A 13,460-nucleotide genomic window follows, 5' to 3' on the forward strand; every position below is an offset into this window, starting at 1 on the left:
TTTCTTGCTCCATTGTTAAGTTATTTGGTATTGGGGGAAATGTGACAATTATGGTAAAAATTATTTCCTGCATTGCACAAATTAAGTGTCAAAACATACCTACTACTGTTTCTAACAATGATCACAAAGCGCTGAAACAGCAGAAAAATGATTAAAGCATTTAATTCTATTAGCTGCTATGTGCAATGCCAAGAATCATAATGTCAGTGCATTATATCATTATATAATGATAAAGGTACGTTAGTAAACAGATCCTATGGTTATTTTAGAGAAGAGCCAATACAAAATGCCCTAGATTAGGGTAAAAAAAGCATGACAAACAAATCATCTTGACTAATAGATCAAAAAATTTTCCCATCTGACACAGCGCTTTCAGCTTCCTGAAATAGCTTCGGGTTTTTTTCACTATTAAACTTCATACAAATCAATGCCAAAAATGAACATAATTAACATAGCATTTTAACTTTTGAGGTTGCAGCTTCTTTTTAGAAAGAAAACTTCACAGATTCCATGTTGAGGGAAAAAAAAGGACTGATGCATGTAGCAGAGGTTGTAAATCAAATATGGAAAATAAAAGCATCAAAGCTGAGCCAAAGATCTCAACGACTGGGAAGGTTTTTACATGTCTAAGCCATAACTCTTAGAGAACTGAGGCCCAAGCAATCACTAGTGTCACCAGGGTCCATACTATAGTGTTAAGAGAAATTTTATATATTTTTAATATTTTTATAAAATTTTGCAACTTCTTATTTCATAAAGTATTTTATGTGTGTCATCTTTTCACAACAACCAGCCAGGCTACCAAAGGAAGGATTATTCTTCTGATCCTTGAGAATATCAAGATACAAAAAGATCAGCTAAATTGCTCACTGCCACAGTTGTATCCACAATTGTATCCAATTGTTGTATCTGGACCTCTAGTGTAAGATCCTTTCCAAAATACCAGGTACGCAACACGATTAATTCACGTAGGTCTTAAAAAATGCAGATGCCTTGGCCTACTGCATTTTTTAAAAAGATCTCTAGGCAATTTCTTTGTCCACCAAAGTCTGAGAACCAATGCAACAGATCCCATTACCAAGTACAGGGGTGAAAACCATATCTCAGCTAGCCCACAGCAAGTCTTCTGAAGTTAATTAACTGGCCATTGAGCACTTGGTCCCTTTATTAACAGTCATTGATGACAATGGTGGTAAAAATATAATGTGGTTTCTTAAAGCCTCTAATCATGCCCAAGCATGCCCAAGAGACCAAAATATGGGGTGGTTAACTCAATAAACTCAAAACTTTTCTCAGTGGGTTATCATGATCATACCCCTTAATGGCATATCAAGGATAATGAAGGGGAAAACCACCATAAGAATGTCACCACCTGATACACCCACTTTAGAAAAGGAAATTACCAACAAAATTAGGAATTAAGAATGAGTTAGATGATTAATGAGCTAGATATTTATGTAGTAACATGGGTAGCTCTCCAAGACACACCACTGAATTTTTTTTATTTTTTATTTTTTTATTTAAAAAAAAATTTTTTTTTCAACGTTTATTTATTTTTGGGACAGAGAGAGACAGAGCATGAACGGGGGAGGGGCAGAGAGAGAGGGAGACACAGAATCGGAAACAGGCTCCAGGCTCCGAGCCATCAGCCCAGAGCCCGACGCGGGGCTCGAACTCACAGACCGCGAGATCGTGACCTGGCTGAAGTCGAACGCTTAACCGACTGCGCCACCCAGGCGCCCCTGAATTTTTTTTTTTTTAAAAAGCAAGCTGCAGACCAACAAATACAGTATGAGACCATTTATGATATATGTACCAATATACAAAACAATACTCTATTGTATATGGGACACTGAAAAGCATATGCAAAAGTCTACAAGTGTGTTGTTCAAGATAATAGCCAATAGCCACATATGGATATTTAAATTTACATTACTTCAGGGGCGTCTGGGTTGCTCAGTTGGTTAAGTGGCTGCCTTTGGCTCAGGTCATGATCTCACAGTTAGTGGGTTTGAGCCCTGCGTGGGGCTCTGTGCTGACACCTCACAGCCTGGAGCCTGCTTCTGGTTCTGTGTCTCCCTCTCTCTCTGCCCCTCTCCTGCTTGCACTCTGTCTCTCTCTCTCAAAAATAAACATTAATTTTTTTTTAATTTACATTACTTCAAATTAAATAAAATTGAAAATTCAGCTCTCTTAGTCTCACTACCCACACTTCAAGTGATCAATAGCTACCTGAAGCTAGTAGCTTTTGTACTGGACAGGATAGATCTATAACATTTCCATCATCACAGAAAGACCTATTGGACTATACTGGTCTAGAAAGATATAAATTCATAATGGTAGTTGGCCTGGCTAGAAAGTGGGGGTTTGGGACAAAGGTGGGAGTAGAACAGGGATTGAAGAACTTCAGCCTTATCTGTAAATTTTGCTTAAAACGTTTTTTTTTAATTTTAAAGAGAAAGCACTTTTGATTTCCTGCATAATTTAAGTAGTATTAAAAATTAGAAAGGTAGACATTTATTAAAGATACACAAAAATACACAGGTAGTATGGAAAATTTTTAACTATCCTGCTGGGAGCTCTGGATTAATATGTGTGGAATATTACAAATATTCCAAGGTTCTGAAAAGAAATACAAACAAAAAAGCCAAGCACAGCTGATTAAACCAAAAAGGTTAGTGTCTGGGGAAAGACATCCTTTTAAAAATGAATTAAGAGAATTCAAATGAAGAAAACAGAGCAGCTCACAAGTACAAAATAGAAATTAGGTGGGCTAGAAATAGTATCTAAAGGTTTATGTAGTCTGTAAGTTCTTTGTAACTATAGAGGCATTGTGGGGTTAGTGGAAAGAACATCCATAGGCTTGGGAGTTAAACAGACAAGATTAAAATCTTAGCTCTCCTTCTGGTTGAATGCTCTTAAGGAAGTTATTTTAACTCATTAGTTCTCCATTTGCTCACCTGTTAAATGAGAAATATTTAACTCATAGTACTGTTGTGAGGAGTAAATGAGATATGTCTAAACTGCCCATCCCAGTCCCTAGCACACATAGCTACTATTTGAGAAAAACTATTATTTATTATTATTTTAAAATTTCAAAATGGATAAAAGTCAAGTCACAATTGCTTCAGATTATTCTAAGACCAAGAAGTAACTTTGTAAATAAAGGAAATACCCCCAAAATTCCCCTTTAAGACAGAAGGATAAGACATGTTGGGGATAATCTATCTCAGAAGCAAAAAGAATCAACATATACACAGAGGAAAGAAATCTACCCTATTATGCTCTTTGCATGTCTTAACTCATTAATCCCCATAAGTAGTACCACTGTTATCCCCATTTTATAGTGGAGGAAACTGAGGCATAGGGCTGTTACATAAATTTTCATGGTTACATGGTCAGGAAGTAGTTGAACAAGGATGCAAATATAAGCAGTCTATAAAGTCCACCCTATCAAGCACTGAACTATATAGATTCTGACAGATTACATGACTGTAGGTCTGGGAAATCTACAAGAAATAATCTAAATGTACTAGCTGTCATGGGGTGTCTGGGTGGCTCAGTCAGTTGGGCATCTGACTTCGGCTCAGGTCATGATCTCACAGTCTGTGAGTTCAAGCCCTGCATCCAGCTCTGTGCTGACAGTCCAGAGCCTGGAGCCTGCTTCGGATTCTGTGTCTTCCTATCTCTCTGCCCCTTCCCTGCTCGCACTCTGTCTCTCTCTTTCTCAAAAATAAATAAAGATTAAAAAATTTCTTTTAACGTACTAGCTGTAATAAATTAAATCAACAAGATCCCAAGATATAACCTACGTATACACACAGCTAGAAAATACAATTTGAAAGCAAAAACTACTCACAACAGAGACAAAAAAAATTAACTGGCCATTAATCCAGCCTAGGATGCAACAGAGTTAAAGAAAAATTTAAAACATGTGCTCCTGAACAGGAAAGTTTCACTAATAGTACAGCTGACAATATGCCTTTTAAGCTAATATACAGATTTGGTTGTATGCTGATCAGTCTATGCCTTTGTTCTTGCTGTTCCCAGCCCCTCCACCTGGAACCTCTCTCCTAGGCCTTTCCCTCCTTACTATCTATCTATCTACTCACTCTTTAAAACCTAGCTTCTAACTCTTCTTTATGAATAACAACTTTAGGAGGCTAAGGTTACCACCCAGACACTCTGCAGCATGAGAAACATCTGTGTCACTAAAAGGCCAAGCTCATTAAGAACCATATGGACAGCATTTAGGACGGTTGGGGGCACTAATTTCTCAAAGTTGCAAATAATTATTTGGTTATGGTAACATTTATGGCTCACTGAACTACTGATCTCTTTTGAGGCTAAATGATGCTCTAAGAATATATACTTAACTTACAAACAAATAAATGAACAAACAAGTGTTTACCCCAATATGGAAGAGGGCGCTAACAGGCTTGTGGTCACTGGTTTTTAGTTCCATATGACTCCGGTAATGAAGCTGATTAACATTTGTTCCTCTCCAAAGAATCCGGTCACACCAGGCTGGAACCCGACATTTCCCACTGCAAATAAAGAAAGGAATTATGAAGGGAACATACCACACAAGAATGTAATACCTACCACACTGGTTTAGACCAGGGTTAGGCCGTCTTGTTAAATGCTTCTCCTTCCCTAATGATCCCAACTATAATATTCCCTACTATACTGCAAACTCTGTAAAGGGTCTGTGTCTGCTTGTTTGCCACTGAATCTCCAACCCCTAGGACAGTGTCTTGTGCAAAGTAGGTGCTCAGTGATTAGTTATGTAATGAATGAATAAACAGTGCTCCCCAAATTAGCATTACATCTTTAACAACACTGCCCCAGAGGAAAATATAATAGCATCTTCTTAAAATATCCTCAGAAGGTCAGGATTATACTCAGAATACTTTGCTCTATGACATTTTGCAATGACATTTCACAACAGATAGACAACTGGTAAGAATCTAAAAATCCAATGCTATATTCCTAGACTGGGCTTGATCTCTGGAAATAACTAGAGATTTCTCCTTTTCAACCTGGACTTTCATGACTAGCTTCTTCAAATAGAGATGAACTAACATCTAAGCATGCAAGTCTGAACATATAACAGCCCATAGAATACCAAGGGTAGGGAAAAAGCCTAGTCATCATTCAATTAAAATAAGTAACACCTTGTACACCTAAGCCACAAGGTGACACACATAAGCTCTTATCAGTAGCTCTTCAATTGACTCTCAAGTCAGGTGAGTGGAAGAAACAAGGTGAGGTGTACAAGATCTTTGAGTGTCACTTTTCACTTGCTGACCAGCTCGCTCAGAGCACAGGAATGCAGACCCCTCTCCACCCCATCCTAGTGCTCTCTGAGTCTAAAGAAGTTTAATCAAGCTTCTGGGCTCAGCCAGCTAGTACGCCATAGGGAACAAAGAGACAGTAGGTAGAAGGCAAATAGTTAGCAGGAACATACTGACAGAGGTACTTAACTGGGGATTATCAGGAAATCAAAGGGCCCCCTGGGCAATGGTTCTCAGCTTTCTCTGGCAGTTGCAGAGGTCAGGCCCAGGCATCAGTATTTTTTAAATGTTTTATTTACTTTTGAGAGACAGAGAGCATGTGAGCAGGGGAGGGGCAGAGGGGGCAGGGGACAGAGGATCTGAAGCCAACTCTGCACTGACAGCAGTGAGCTTGCAGGCATCAGTATTTTTAAAAGTCCCCCAATAGATTCTAATGTGTGATCAGGACTGAGAACCATTGTGCTGGAAAGAGCCTTTTGTGACTCAATTTCTGGTGTTCACAGTTGAAGAGTTGAGAAACAATTAGGATAAAACAATAAGAACAGGACAATAGATAAGGAAATGGGAGGGGGTCAGAAAGGTAAAAATCTCAGCAAGTCTGTTGAGATGATAGAAATAAGGCACTGCAGACAAGCCCATAAAATTTCAACAAAAGTAATACTTTAAGATAAATTCACCTGTGAGTACACATGCATTAAAAACTCTTCTGTAACAGCACTGAACCATTAGGTCTTTATATCTGCATCTGGCATGACCTAAAAATTCCTAGCCATTCACCAATCTGTAGGGACAGAAATAATACCAGGCCTGAACCTATTCTGTGACAAGGTTCTTGTCACTTTACCTGGAATCCCATCGGTCCGTTTTAGAGTCATACTTGTAAGTGGGGATAAACTTGATTTCTCCTTCAGTGAAGTCAGCAAAAGCTTTTTTCTGTGTGCGCTGAATATTTAGCTAGAGATAGAAAAAAGCATCACATAAGCAGGGTAACACCATCTTTTTTTTTTTTTAACGTTTATTTATTATTTTTGGGACAGAGAGAGACAGAGCATGAACGGGGGAGGGGCAGAGAGAGAGGGAGACACAGAATCGGAAACAGGCTCCAGGCTCCGAGCCATCAGCCCAGAGCCTGACGCGGGGCTCGAACTCACGAACCGCGAGATCGTGACCTGGCTGAAGTCGGACGCTTAACCGACTGCGCCACCCAGGCGCCCCAGTAACACCATCTTAATACAGGTGATAATCAGGTTGATCAACGATTTCTAACTATCAAGTTTCATTGCTTTTGCAACTGTCAGAGTGCATAAATAAAATTTCTGTACCTTATGAATTAAATCTTGCCATTCCCATGACATCTAAACTTACCCACAGATAGAATGCTCATTATGTGCAAATCACTAATTTTTTATTGCTAATAGTGGTTGGGTGGGGCACCTGGGTCGCTCAGTTAAGTGTCTGACTTTGGCTCAGGTCATGATCTTGTCATTGGGAAGTTCCAGCCCTGCATCAGGCTCTGTGCTAACAGCTCAGAGCCTGGAGCCTGCTTCAGATTCTGTGTCTCCCCCTCTCTCTAACCCTCCCATGCTCATGCTCTGTCTCTGTCTCTCAATAATAAATAAATGTTAAAATTTTTTTTTCTAATTTTAAAAATAGTGGTTGAGTAAAATGGAAAAATGAAATAAGAATAATCTTTCTCTGAAGTTGGACAGGAATCATCTAGCGCAATTTTAATTTTTTAAAAAAGCACACAAATGTTGAATGGATAATTCCAAAAGCCAAATTCAGTGAATAGTTATGGATCATTTTGAAAGTTATCCTCACTCAAATACTCTACCAGAATTACATAAGACTCAGAATTTATTCCAACTGTACCCCCTTTGGAAACATGACAGAGGAATAAATGCAAAGAAATTAGCCAGTCAACCTCAATATGAAGAAAGAGCCCAAAAAGACTCACTATATATAAAAAAACATTCTACTGCAAAACTCCTACATTTTTACTATGTCTAAAGGTCAAAAAGGCTTTCATAAGGATTTAAAGACATTAAAATCAAGTCGAAACATTTTCTTCCCTCTATAAGAAGTGTTCACTTTTAGCAACCAGTATCCATAAGCTGAAGTAAAAATTCAAGTCATGTGCCAGGTTCCAAGGCAAATTTACAGAAAACTAGGTTCCTGAATACCAAGTTTTATATAAATGTTACCAAATCAATGCTTTTCCCACAGGTTTTAACATCTATAAGCCAGCCAGGCCCAACTTCTCAATCAGTTCCCATTAGACCACAGTCTGTGCTATTTATCCCAAACTTCTGTTCTTCCCAATCCCCTCACAGGGCCTCCCTCTTTTACTTCTATGCTGTTTCTAAGACTGCCAAGTAATCATAGAGCAACATTCCCTGTCCCATCTGCCAAACTGCATCAACATAGCTGAAGGCCCACTTCCTCCAGGAAGTGGTCTCCAATTAACCCCACCCATTATCCAACTTATTTTATATAAATCTCTAAAATCTCTTCTTGATAAAGACAATGAACAAATGTTATATTTACTTTTTATCTCCCCTTCTCCTATGCCAAGTGCTCAATAAAAGCACTACAAACCTGTGTGCATTTGCTGCATTGCTAGTCACCCTGTTTTCCCAAGACAATGAGACCTTTCCATCTATTCCTAGAGTAAGACACACCTCCCACACATATATCTCATAAACCAAACAATTTTATCTGCCATCTAGGAACATACCCATAAAACGAAAATTTACTTACCTGGTCAAACTTCAAGAGTCTCTGAAGGTCATTCTTGTTTATAAGACTCTTCACTTCATTGGCATCAGGCATGCAAAGCCTATAGTTCAAATCTCCCAACCAGATGACAACACTGAAGATCAAGAAATACAGGAACAGAAGTAGCAAGAATTACCATAACAAGTCAATCAGAGAAGAACGGAAAGAAGAAAACTAGTAGATTGTTGATAAGGATTCATTTATCACTACCTGACACAAGGAGTTTAAGCTGTAACTTATCCTCTGGGGGCAAGTACTACCAACACCTGAGAAGGACTAGGGATTACCAAATTGGTGGGAAGATAGGCACTCCATACATGAAGTATGAAGAACAAAGAGAGGGAAATACAGTATATGTGTGGAATTCAGAAGCTAAGGAGTTAACTGCCTAAAAGAAGCATGTAGTTTATTTGCTGGACTAGCTCCAAAATTTTGTCTGGCTTCCTGCCCCTCTTCCAGGGGAAGAGAATCTGAACATTTTCTGCCTCTCTGAGCCCTGACATTCTGCAGACTCTTAACTAAGGTCTGCGTGGTCTGACCAGCTATGCACCATAGCCAATTTGCCTACTCCTGCCCCAGATGAACAGTCCAAGTCTCAGGCAGGAAGGAGACTGGCTTGCCACAGGCCCCTAGATGAGCTGAGAGTCCCCCCACAGGGAAGACCCAGAAATTACCACACTAAAAAGGATTCTCCTGTGAGCTATCTCAAGTCCTGAATGGGTCTCTTTGCCAATCTTAAATGCAACATGAAATGTCTGGAATCCTGAGGAAATAAATTTAAGGCATTTCAGGACAACCTCATGACCATTAACGTCAAGGCCTTGACTTTACTACCATGAAGCAGAATTCTATAGGATCCTCGGGGCACCTGGGTGGCTCAGTCAGCTGAGCGTTCGACTTCAGCTCAGGCCATGATCTCGCGGTTTGTGAGTTCGAGCCCCGCGTCGGGCTCTGTGCTGAACGCTCAGAGCCTGGAGCCTGCTTTGGATTCTGTGTCTTCCTCTCTCTCTGCCCCTCTCCTGCTCACGCTCTGTCTCTCCCTCTCTCTCAAAAATAAATAAACATAAAAAAATTTAAAAAAAGAATTCTATAGGATCCTAATTATTGAGACATTATGGAATCAGGCCAATATCACTACTCTTCCCTACTATTTTCCCAAATACCCTACTCTGTGCTGATCCTAATATGTTAAATTATCTTTTGTTTTCCTAACTCCCATCTCAAATCACTTATTCCAAATCACACCACCCTCTCAGAATTTCAATTACCAATATTAATTTCTTGAAGACTAATCATTTTGTACTACCCAGTCCATCCCTCAACTGATTTCTGCTTGTATTCTTGTTAAGTCCCATTCTTCACAAACTTTTCTCATATTATCCTGTTGATCCATTGTTGTCTACATCTCCAGTGCCCCAATTCTTAATGATTCACAGCCATTAAAAAAATAATATAGATATAATACAATATATATATAATGCATAAATTAATATAATACATACACACACTGGCTTGGAATGAGACCCACAATAGGACAATACAGTCCTCTATAATGAGTGTGCATGTGTTTGTATATACAGAAAGGTCTAGAACAGCACTATTCAAAGGAAATAAGATGCATGTCAGAGATGTAATTTTAAATTTTTTAGTAGCTGCATTTAAAAGTGAAAAGAAACAAGTGAATATAACTTTAACACTATATTTCATTTAACTCAATATATCCAAATTATCATTTCGACATGTAATCAATATTGAAAAATGGAGATATTTTACATTTTTCTTACTAAGTCTCTGAAAATCCAGTGTATAGTTTATGCTTACAATACATCTCAATTTGGACTAGCTACTTTTAAGTGTCCAATAGCCACCTATGGCTACTAGCTATCACATTGGACAGCACAGTTCCAGGATACACACCAAACTATTAATAACACTTTCCTTTGAAGATAGAAACTGGCTAGCGGACAGCAAAGTGATTTCTACTTTTATCTTTTATTACATTCATAATAAACATTTCTATTTTATAATAAAAAACAATAAAGGGGTGCCTGGTGACTCAGTCAGTTAAGCACCTGACTCATGATTTCCATTCAGGTCATGAGTTCACGGTTTGTGGGTTCAAACTCCACATCAGGCTCCACACTGGCAGTGCAGAGCCTGTTTGAGACTGTGTCTCTTTCTCTTTCTCTCTCTCTCTCTCTCTCTCTCTCTACCCCTCCCCCACCCATGCTCACTCACTCTCTCAAAATAAACTTAAAAAAATTTTTTAAATAATAAAAACTGACTCCAATTGACACACCCCTCCAGCATTACTCTTACATGCCCACTAATAGAACCTCTGATAGCAAATCTGATTTCTCTGTCTCAGTGAATCTCTTCAGTGAATCTGCCTCAGTGAATTCCTCAAAAACCCGCTCTTCTTTGCAACTCCAATCCCTAAATAGTATTCATTCACTCTTCACAGTTCCATAGTTTCCTACCAGTTTAATCTCGTTTCAGCCCCACTATTCAAAGGACAAAGGAGATTTAACCACTCACTCATGTTTCATGATGTTCAGCTGTGGGAGTGTCTGATTTGGGACCACAAAACTCATTCGTGCACAGATGTCCTTATAATCTTGGTTCCTTCTCTCAAAGTCCTCCACATGGGCAGCCAGGTGAGAATTGACAATGCAAAAGGTAGTGTTGTGAAATACAAATCTCACAGCTACCCCACCTTTGTTTCCCTGTTAGCAAGAGTAATTATTCACAATTAGTACAAAGACAGAACTGGCAGGTGAATTTCACATGGACATAAATAATAATCAAGCTCATTTCCAAAGTAACTCACCATTTTCCCCATGATTCCAGTTCCAACTGTTTCTGTAGCAACATCACGGATATATTGCCACTGGTCCTTTCTGGCAAATATGAGGAGCATCATCCCAACAAGGCGGACTAGCTGAACCTACGAGTTCCAGGGAGTTAGAAAAAGGTTCATGTTAATACACTCTTTGCCACACATCTAATCCCACAACTAATTTTCCACCAATAAGATATTAATGATGTTCAAATCTGAATCCAAACCCTCTAATTTCCCAGTGGACCCCATACAAAGGAAACAAAATTTCTCTGGGGAAACTCTAATCCAGCTCTGATCAGTTGGAGATAAAAATCTTTGGGGACATCAAGTATACTCAGCTCTAGGATACATTATTTTAATCAAATCTATGTATGTATGTACGTATGTACGTATGTATGTATGTATCTACCTACCTACCTATGTATCTATTTTAATCACTTTTAAACTTACCAGGAGTAGTTAGCATTAAAAAATCAAATCTAAAACCCCTATCCCAGCTTATTCCTTTTGCCTCTCCTTCCTAGTTTCTGATTTCCAATTTCTTAAGAAATTAAAATTTCTAAAATAGCAATCTTTTTTTAAGTATGTAAACTAGAGCTAGAAATATGTCTGAAATATGTGTTAGTCAGGGATCTATGTGAGAGGAATAACACCTTCAGGATTTTTATTACCTATATCAACTGTTGGAAGGAGTGGATGAAAAATATTCAGAGGACTCCTTTTAAAGGGGTTACTATGGTAACCATGTAATTAAAATAACTCTTCTGGTAGCCTCTACCACATGCCTTCCAAAGACCAAGAAATTAGCCCACCTTGCTAAAGTCAACTCTACTTTTGATTTACAAGGTTTAGAACTCATTTAAATTCCACAATACTTCTTCCTGATTCCACAGCATACCCTATGCACCCACATGCTTCAAACTGCTTTTCTGTAAAGTATCTGGTTCTGACCAGGTCAGTGAACAATTTTGATCTTAAACTCTTACTGTTGCTCTGTAAGTAATTATCATAAGCTAATTATCATTCTGAGAATAAAATTCTTTTTTTTATCCTAAAAGCTACCTAAGCAATGAAAATATAGGGTCAGAAAGCTTAGGAAAAAAAATATTTTTAGAAAATAGGTATAAAGGACTATTCTGCCCTATTGCAGTATTACACACAGAGAAGAATTCAATTAAGCCATTCTTTTGGAACAAGATATAGATAACAGAATAACTTCTAGTGAGTTCTATTTAGTTGTATACTAATAATGAAATGCAGCTTACTTTCTTATACTTGGCTTTGGAATGCAAACCCCTCTCTACAGCCATGGACCACTCTTGTTCCTTCACAGATTCAAAGTAGAAAAAGGCTTCTGTGCTCAAGTCCAGCTCTTGGAATCTGAAAAAAACACGAAGACATGAGATCTATACATATCCCATAATTATCTCTGACTACCTCCCATCCCATTTTCTGAGACATTAGGTGGAAAGGGAATGGGGGAAGAGAGAAACTTTATAGAATTGGTCCACTGACCCAGGTGATCAGTAAGGACAAGCAACTTTGTTTTCAAAAGACTCTTTATAAGTATATGCACAGGTTATGCAAAACATAAACAAACAAACAAAAACCTCCACAAGGGATAACAGTGGAGCTTTGCTTATATATCCTAGGAATAGTCACTGTTGGAAATGACCTCAAGTCTCAGTTGCTGTTAAGAATATAGTTTTAGGGGCACCTGGGTGGCTCAGTTGGTTGAGCGTCTGACTTTGGCTCAGGTCATGATCTCACAGCTCGTGGGTTTGAGCCCCATATCGGGCTCTGTGCTGACAGCTCAGAGCCTGGAGTCTGCTTCGGATTCTGTGTCTCCCTCTCTCTCTGCCCCTAACCCACTTGCATTCTGTCTGTCTCTCTCAAAAATAAAATAAGCATTAAAAATATATATATATAGTTTTATTTGGGGGCACCTGGGTGGCTCAGTCGGTTAAGCACTCGACTTCGGCTCAGGTCATGATCTCACGGTTTGTGGGTTCGAGCCCCACGTCGGGCTCCATGCTGACAGCTCAGAGCCTGGAGCCTGCTTCAGATTCTGTGTCTTCCTGTCTTTCTGCCCCTCCCCTGCTTGTGCTCTCTCTCTCTCTCTCTCAAAAATAAAGATTCAAAAAAAAAAGAATATAGTTTTATTTGCATTTTGAGATGACTAGATGTTTCCTTTCACCATTTCAGGTATCATTCCTTTCTTATCTCACAAATTTGACCAACAAGATAATTCTCACATATAGTCTATAGTAGGTTTTTACCAAATCGTTAGAAAAAGGAGGGTAAAATGTCATGTAAACTAATACCAAACATATAGCCAAAAGGAAATTCCAGATGTGTTCTTTACCCAATGCAGTAGATATCAGGAGGATTCGAATCACAGTTCAGCCAAGGTTCCAGTTCACTATCTGGAGACTGGCCATTCACGTTCCACGTTCCAACAAAAAATCTAATACATAATATGAAAAATTACTTGAAAACAAAGGTCAAGTATGAAGCAATAAAAGTTCTCTCATCACTCTTTA

General features: G+C 38.7%; 1 protein-coding gene across 4 annotated transcripts in view; it reads right to left on the bottom strand.

The window, feature by feature from the left end:
• The window catches only part of OCRL (OCRL inositol polyphosphate-5-phosphatase), a 58,394-nt gene that overhangs the window by 18,274 nt on the left and 26,660 nt on the right, over positions 1–13,460 (bottom strand). For all 4 annotated transcript variants that reach the window (XM_040468155.1, XM_040468153.1, XM_040468154.1 and 1 more), the window contains 7 exons: positions 13,283–13,384; positions 12,183–12,297; positions 10,906–11,022; positions 10,614–10,801; positions 8,058–8,169; positions 6,142–6,251; positions 4,412–4,547 (listed from right to left, as the gene is read on the bottom strand). In XM_040468155.1, the coding sequence (XP_040324089.1) occupies positions 4,412–4,547; positions 6,142–6,251; positions 8,058–8,169; positions 10,614–10,801; positions 10,906–11,022; positions 12,183–12,297; positions 13,283–13,384 (880 nt within the window). The remainder of the gene's footprint in view (positions 1–4,411; positions 4,548–6,141; positions 6,252–8,057; positions 8,170–10,613; positions 10,802–10,905; positions 11,023–12,182; positions 12,298–13,282; positions 13,385–13,460) is intronic.

Source organism: Herpailurus yagouaroundi, unplaced genomic scaffold, assembly GCF_014898765.1.
Source record: "Herpailurus yagouaroundi ecotype Mexico unplaced genomic scaffold, PumYag 67681, whole genome shotgun sequence".
In the NCBI taxonomy this organism is placed as follows: domain Eukaryota; kingdom Metazoa; phylum Chordata; class Mammalia; order Carnivora; family Felidae; genus Herpailurus; species Herpailurus yagouaroundi.